Source organism: Nicotiana attenuata, chromosome 1 (assembly GCF_001879085.1).
Source record: "Nicotiana attenuata strain UT chromosome 1, NIATTr2, whole genome shotgun sequence".
NCBI lineage: Eukaryota > Viridiplantae > Streptophyta > Magnoliopsida > Solanales > Solanaceae > Nicotiana > Nicotiana attenuata.
The window spans coordinates 37244049-37252046 of record NC_031989.1 but is presented as its reverse complement, the minus strand read 5'-3'; the positions used below and the strand labels follow the sequence as shown (position 1 = coordinate 37252046).

Below are 7998 nucleotides of genomic sequence, written 5' to 3'. Positions count from 1 at the left end.
TATATATATATATATATATATATATATATATATATATATATATATATAATGAGATAACTCTTTTTGAACTCATAGGTTATGGGTTCGAGCCGTGGAAGCAGCGATTAATACTTGCATTAGGGTAGGCTGTCTACATCACATCTTTGGGGTGCGACCCTTCTCTGGACCCTGCGTGAATACGGAATGACTTGTACACCGAGCTGCCTTTTTTTCCTTCTTTTTGAACCCACTAACTTGTTAATTTTCTTTTGTGACCTAGCACACATGCACTTTCTTGGCAATAAATAATACTAGAACATCAGGAAATATACGTTAAAATTTTACGGTATAGCCAATTTTCGGACTGGTCAATCAAAAATAGCCTGCGTTTACCAAGTCAATGAAAAATAGCCACCGTTTTGCTGCAATAGAGACCGGTCCAGCATAATATACTGGAGTTCGGTGCACTTGTGTATGAACTCCAGCATTATGCTGGACCGGTATACTTTGCTGGCTCCAGTATAATATACTGGAGACTGGAGCACTGGTGCTCCAAACTCCAGTATATTATACTGGACCATTATACTTGCTGGAACTCCAGTATATTATGCTGGAGTTCTAGTGTATTTGTGCTGGAACTCTATCATATTATGCTAGAGTTCCAACATACTATCCTGGAACTCCAGTATAATATGCTGGAGTTCAAGTATTCTTATGCTGGAACTCCAGCATAATATACTGGAGTATTTTCCGGGTTTTGAACAGTGTTTTCGCTCATATTTATCTTTACATAAAAAGTGGCTAAATTTCGATTACTTTTGAAATTGACTTTATTTTGAACGACCAGTTATAAATCTGGCTATTTTTAAAAATCACCCGAAATATACTTGTTATTTTAACTTGTATTATTAACCTAGAAAATAACACATGCACTTTGTTAGCAATAAAGAAAAAATTATTCAATCCACTAGTGCCACCAAATGCATGTATTCTCTTTTGAACTGAAACAAGAAAGTGCTCATGATGCGATTTGATTCTTTCTTTTTTTTTTTATAAATTTCATATTTATTCATTTCTTACAGCCTTACGAGGAGAAAAGCATGTGATTCAAGAAAATTTTTGAAGGTGAAATTTGGAAATAGAATAATTTCTTCTGTCATGTATCCTCGATTAATGCAATCTTAGATGCTATATCTCGATTCTCAATATAAAAATAAAGTTATTCAATCCATTAGTGCAACTGAAGGTACGCAACCTCTTTTTAACGGAAACAAGAAAGAGCTCTAATAGCTTAATATCCAATAAAGCTATTAGAAAAATACAAATTAAATACATGTAAAAATATTGCCAACAAATTGCATGTTCCTTCAATTACATACCCTTTCTAACTAAAAAGTTAAAAGGAGTAATGTTGAAGGGAAAAAGAACTTTTCTGTGTTCATAACGTGAAGCTGAATTATATATTCTAGTTGTGATGAAAATTATTGATTTGTTGGTATATTGTGAAAACTTTTTGGAATCAGTTTCTTTTACTTTTTATATTATAATGACAAATTATCTGCACTGCACATGTGCACACACAGATATATATCAATTGTAAGTGCAAATTATTGAAGTGCATATACTTATCCTTATCAAATTAAATACTAAAAATATAAAAGAAAAATATAGTTTAAAAGAAATTAAATAGAGAAAAATTTACTTTATAGTCACTTTTCCTGCAGCTTGGAATTGAAGTAATTTACTGTAAAGTGCTTCTTAATATATTTGATCAATACAACAGCAACGACGCCTCAGTCCAAAACAAATTGGAGTCGGCAATATGAATCCTTACTGACCACATTACTCAATTTAAACTCATCTCATGCTAATATTATGCAACAGAGATTTGATTAATAAAATTAAAAAATAACTCTCAAAGAGTAACTGAATCACCCATGTTCAAAATAGTAGTCCTTACACTGTCCCAATACTTGTTATTCTTAACTCTATTTAGTGTACATTCCTTCAAAAACAAGAAGCTCAACTTCAACAAAAATATTGAATATCATCACATGACAAATAATTAAAGATTCGAAGCCTTGGATCGATGCCCTTCTGATATGAAGTCGACGCCAGAGTGGTTCAGATGATATGAAGTCGACGCCAGAGTGGTTCAGATACCAGTTATAGCCTGTTTTGTACAAGAACTAAATTCTTTCACATGTTCTTACTTACACTCTACAATATAGTGAAGTGGTTTCAATGCTTGGAGTACTGTTGTAGGACATCAAAGTAGTTTGGGAAGGTTTTCCGCGTGCAGCCGGGGTCATTGATGGTGACTGGAACATCTGCACAAGCAGCAAGAGAAAAAGCCATGGCCATTCTGTGATCGTCGTATGTATCAATTTCGGTCACATTTAATTTCTCCGGTGGGGTGATTATGCAGTAGTCTGGTCCTTCCTCAACAGTTGCTCCTAACTGCCGTGTTCATGCAAAAGGCAAGAGTAAGGAATATATGAACAAAAATATGGAAGGAGTTATAAGGAATACTTCTTTAAGACTACACTAGGCTTGGGAGGTGCAAATGTGTTGAAACCAGTCAGGACTTTACCTTCCTAAGTTCTGTGCATATGGCGATCATGCGCTCAGTTTCCTTGACTCTCCAGCTAGCGACTGATAACAGAAAAAAGGAACATTCAAATTAGCGCACTAATAAAAGGAACGAAAGAACAGGAAAAAGAGAAAGAACTCAACCTTTGAACATAATACTCTGCTCAAATAAAAATGCAGCTAGAGGTACATTTAAGCCATCATTTAACTAACCTACCAGAAATATTCCAGCATACATCTTGGCAGCCGAATATTCCAGCATACTCAGTCCATATTGTCTTAACTTTATTATACTGGTACTTGTTCAAACTTGTTGAAAACATAGAATTATAAATCAAATTTCAGTTTCTTAGCTCGTATCTAACTAAAGCACGTGATCCTCCTCCACCTTGGCAGCCGAATAGGTAGCCCATGGGTAAGCCCCCAGGGCTTTGGTCTAGTGATACTGCGGTGAGAGTGCACCATGTGATGCGTGGTTTAGGCGCACGTCATGGTTTCAAACACTACGCAAACAAAAGCCTATAGTTTAAGTAGAGAAGGATAGAAGGCTCCCAATATCCACCGGTTTCCGAACCGCGCCCTGGCTCTCAGGGATTTCTCGGTTTAAAAAGAACAAGGTAGTGCATGGGTATTGGTGGGTCATATTCGTCCTTCAAAATATTAGAAAAATGACAAAAAGTGAAGGTACCAGTTATGAAAACACACCCATATCGGTGCGCTCGATTCCTTTTCTTATATATATATATATATATATATATATATATATATACACACACAATGTGAGTACAACCCAAAATGAGGTAAGATATACATCAACCTATTATAAATCACATAATGAATGTAAATACAGATTTATCCACATTTGCGGAAGAATAGAAACAAGCATATCCTTTCCTAAAGAAAATTGAACCCATGACCCCAAAGTTTTGATACTGCAGCTTGCCACTAGGCCAAATATTCATTCTCCCAAATTACAGAGTTGGATAGATAGACAACATCAGACATTACTGAACTTTTTTTCCTTAAATTTCACTATCACAAAAAAACACTCAATTTCTAGAGGCCAAAGATATTATGTCGAGAAGAAAGTACATGATGCATGTGCGATCAAACCTCATACATATTACTTATCAAAACTAAAACAGAAAGTCTCGTGCATATGTAACAGGCCAACACTAATGTATATTGAGCTTATGACAGAGATTTCCATATTAAACCCAGAAATAAGGTGAGACCATCCTAATTTGATAGACTTAATACGAATAAAAATTACCGAAGCCGGATGAATTTACTTCTTTCTCCTCCCAATCCCTAAACCAGCCTGGGAAGATTTTCTAGAATACCTCTTTGCTATACTAGTCACTTAAGCGTATATTTGGAATGTGATTATGTGGGAAATCCTCTCAAGACTTTGGATATAGCAGCATAGTGGATCTGGTCGCCTCAGCTAGTTAATTATGCTAGAAATAAAAAGAAAGTTTTGGATTCGATCTGGTCTCCAGAAAACAAACCGTCTCTTATAGCAGTGGGACCATCAGCAAAAAGCGCAACAACAGCAAGTGTCATGGCAACATCAGGCATTTTATTCATGTTCACATCAATGGCACGCAAATGCTTCATTCCAGAAGAATTCCTCTGAGGTCCTTTGACTGTGACGCTGTTCTCTGTCCATGTAACTTCTGCTCCCATTTTCTCAAGAACCTCAGCAAATTTGACATCCCCCTTCACAAAGGCAAACATAAACACACAAACGAGAAACTTAAACCATGACATAAAGTCATCTCAATGCATTCATCGACGTGGGTACTTTAACCACGATGCTTTAATACCTAACAAAAACCAAACATGTACATATGCAAGACGTGGGTACTCTTTTTCTTTCTCTGATAATCGAAAAATCCCCGAGGGCTAGTGGCGCATAGTTCAAAACTCTGTGGATAATGGGCCCACCCCTCTATCCTTCTCTACTTAAATACATGAGTTTTGTCTGTGGTAGCATTCGAACCCGTGATGTGCGTCTAAATCACCTACAGGTTGCGCTCTTACCACTAAACCAAAGCTCTAGAGGAAAATGTGGGTACATATTAGGATGCTTCCACAAAGTAAACGCAGAAAGATAACAGAGAAGTTCAACATGCAAACCCCTCCTCAGCCTCAAACGGCCTGAGCAATACCTGTAAACTGCTTGTCCCACAACCTTCAACAGTGACAGTTCCACCTGTGACGGCTGCTCCAGCCAAGAAGTAGCTAGCACTTGAAGCATCGCCTTCCACATAAGCTTTTCCAGGAGACCTAATATTACATCAATCTTTACATCACCAGTTTTGGGTAATAAACTTTTCAAGCTATTAGAATGACTGAAAACAGACTTACTTGTATTTCTGGCCTCCTCGGACAGCGAACCTGTCCCAGCTACTACTGTGCTCCACAGAAATACCAAATCGCTCCATCAACTTCAATGTCATCTCGACATAAGGTATGGAAATTAGTTTGTCAATGGTTTCAATCTCCACATCTCCTAAAGCCAGTGGAGCAGCCATAAGCAGAGCAGTCAAGTATTGGCTGCTAATAGATCCAGACAGCTTCACCTAAAAGATGGTCAAGGAAGAATAACTAAAGCAAGAATTTCTGAATGATAATGGTAGACTATGCTTCGAAATAAGGAAAAGGGCAAAAGAGACCATTCACAGAACACTGTAATAGCAGCTAACTATATTTGTTTGAGCTTGATACAACTTTGTAATCGTTCAACTTATTACTGTTAAGGAATTTAGCGTTTGGCTTTTTGAGTTCAATTTCTTCCAAACATAGAGTACCTTAACTTTATCAGCAAAGACTTAAGACTTCTCTGCTTCAGCTTAAGATAACATTTCCTAACATGATATATACGGCAATAATAGAATTTGTAATCCTCACCTTCCCTCCGGGAAGACCTCCCTTGCTGACAATTCGAACAGGAGGACATTTCGTACCAAGGAAACAATCAACCTCTGCACCAAGCTGCTTAAGACCATCAACCAAATCACCTATTGGTCTCTCTCTCATTCGAGGAACTCCATCAAGTACATACCTGTAATATAAAAATGATAAATTTAAGTTAGTAACGTGGTAACCATTCTGCTCTATTTGGCTCCAATTCATTGAAATGCTTTAACTCAAACCTAAAAGAATAAATTGGTATGAAGAGGGATGCTATTAGACCTTGAATTTCCGCCAGCTACAGCAACGGCTGCTGTTAGTGGCCGCATTGCAGTTCCTGCATTTCCAAGGAAAAGTTGAATTTCTTCATTGGACTCTTTGCCAACAGGGAATAGCCCACCAGAACCTTCAACAGTTGCTCGTTGGTTTGCGCTATCTTCTTCTACATTCAGTCCAAGTGTTTTCAACGCACCAAGCATGTAATGGATATCATCACTGCTTAGTAAATTGTCAACAACAGTTGTTCCCTGAAATTCAAATGCCAGTCACTTCTAACGGCCACAAAAGTAGTTGAAATATATAGCGCAAACAATAAAGTAAAAAAGACAGCTTCAAGTTAAAGAGCAAATGAAACCTCAATGTGATGATATCTTATGCAAAATAATGGAAAATGTGGACTTCTGCAGCTTAAAGAAGTTCACCAAGTTGATCATGGTTCAAGAGTTATTATGCAATACAAGTCGTTCAAGCCAACTTCAGCTTCGGAAGGGATAACCATAGTTGGTAAGGGCACCTTATACTTCGAATAAGGTGTTGCTAAGAACACATTTCCGGCCCATATGCAAATTGTGTATGCAAAAGTTTGAACATTTTCCCGCTAAGTGCAAAATGATAAACATTGACAAACTTTTTCTTTTTCCCCCTTTGCTTAATAACTTGCTATCAGTGCTTCTTCCATCTTTTTTTAACCGAGGGTCTATCGAAAACAGTCTCTCTGCCCTTCCAGGGTAGGGGTAAGGCTGCGTACATCCTACCCTCCCCAGAAACCACTTGTGAGATTACACTGGGTTGTTGTTGTTGCTGCCGCCCCCTTTTCTTAATAAGCAGGAAAAACATATCATTTCGACCACATATTGGCCATATAGATTGTTCGCACACACAGTCATTCTTGTATTGTAATTGTGCTATCCAACCAATGGGGTCGTTTGGTTATCGGAATAATAATCTAGTTATAAAAAGTCTGCATAAGATAATATAGTGTTTGGTTGGTCGCATACGAAAAAAAATAGTGGCCGCATAACTTATGCACCAAATGTTATGCAGCGTTTGGTTGGCAGTATTAAATTATGCGCGAATTATGTGTTGTCTTTATGCAAGATAAATTGTGGCATAACAACATATTTTTTAGCAATGAAGTGATTAAACTATGTAAAGACAAAATGCCCTTTTATAGAGTAATTAATCCATGTATTACAATCTAAAATCCCTTCATTATTATTCATTGCATAAATAATCCATGCATTAAAATCCTGGCATAACTAACATGTGCACCAGACAATCCCTTTGTTGTTAATTATTGCATACATAATCCCTGCATTATAATCCTGGCATAACTAACATGTGAACCAAACAATCCCTTCATTATTAAGTATTGCATAAATAATCCTTGCATTACAATTCCGGCATAACTAACATGTGAACCAAAAAATAGGCTACACACATATGCGCACACACACAAACACACACGCGCACACGCACACACACATTGCAGCTACTTAATTACCTCAGATAGGGCAGCAAGAAGGAGAATACGATTGGATAAGGATTTAGAGCCAGGCAATTTAACAGTGCCTGATATTTCTTTAATTGGTTGCAGAACAATCTCAGTGGGTTTCTGTGTTGTAGCCACTGATGCTGAAATCCTAAAAATTGAATCTTTTTTCAAGACCCACATAGATTTTGCTGAATTTTTCAATCCAAAAGAAAGAGAAGGTGAAAATGTGAGAATTTGGGGTTTATGAATATTGGAATTGGGATAAAGGGTTTGTATCCCTTGTGCCATATTGCTAATCTGTGCCATCTTTCTTTACTCTCTCTTTGTATTTTGGTGTGGTTGATTTATAAGTTAGTTTCAATCTTTGGCTCTTTGCAAAAGGAGATTTCTTGACTCTTGTTGTATTCCGATTTTAATTACTGAAATTTGTTGTTGTGGAGGAGTAGGTACACTGAAATGTAATGGATTTTTGTACGATATCCCACTTACTACTTTCACCAACCATTTTATATGTAAGAATATTCAGCTCTCTTCTAAAGGGAAAAGGTTACGTGGCATATTTAGCTAGTGTTTGGACATAAATTTGATTAAAATTAAAAAAAAAAAAAGGAGTTTTATATGATGAAATATAAAAATAATTTTTGAAATTTAAAATTATGTTTTACTCGAAAAGAATTTAAAATTTTACGAGTAGAAAACTTGAAAAACTACTCTAGAGCTATTTTTGATATTTT

The 7998-nt window shown here is 36.6% G+C and overlaps 1 protein-coding gene across 1 annotated transcript; it reads right to left on the bottom strand.

Moving 5' to 3' along the window:
- Nucleotides 1842–7736, bottom strand: LOC109224880 (3-phosphoshikimate 1-carboxyvinyltransferase 2). Its single transcript, XM_019389449.1, has 8 exons — nt 7274–7736; nt 5773–6017; nt 5488–5641; nt 4945–5159; nt 4746–4863; nt 4083–4293; nt 2573–2634; nt 1842–2439 (listed from the first exon to the last, which is right to left on the bottom strand). The coding sequence occupies exons 1-8, from the start codon at nt 7568–7570 to the stop codon at nt 2221–2223; spliced, it is 1521 nt and encodes a 506-aa protein (XP_019244994.1). The 5' UTR covers nt 7571–7736; the 3' UTR covers nt 1842–2220.

Excerpts from the sequence above, each read along its gene's own strand:
- LOC109224880 (XM_019389449.1), bottom strand. The coding sequence starts at position 7,570 with ATGGCACAGATTAGCAATATGGCACAAGGGATACAAACCCTTTATCCC. Across the intron at positions 6,018-7,273 it reads TTCTTGCTGCCCTATCTGAG|GGAACAACTGTTGTTGACAA; the intron begins GTAATTAAGTAG and ends TTTGAATTTCAG. Across the intron at positions 4,864-4,944 it reads CGAGGAGGCCAGAAATACAA|GTCTCCTGGAAAAGCTTATG; the intron begins GTAAGTCTGTTT and ends ATGTAATATTAG.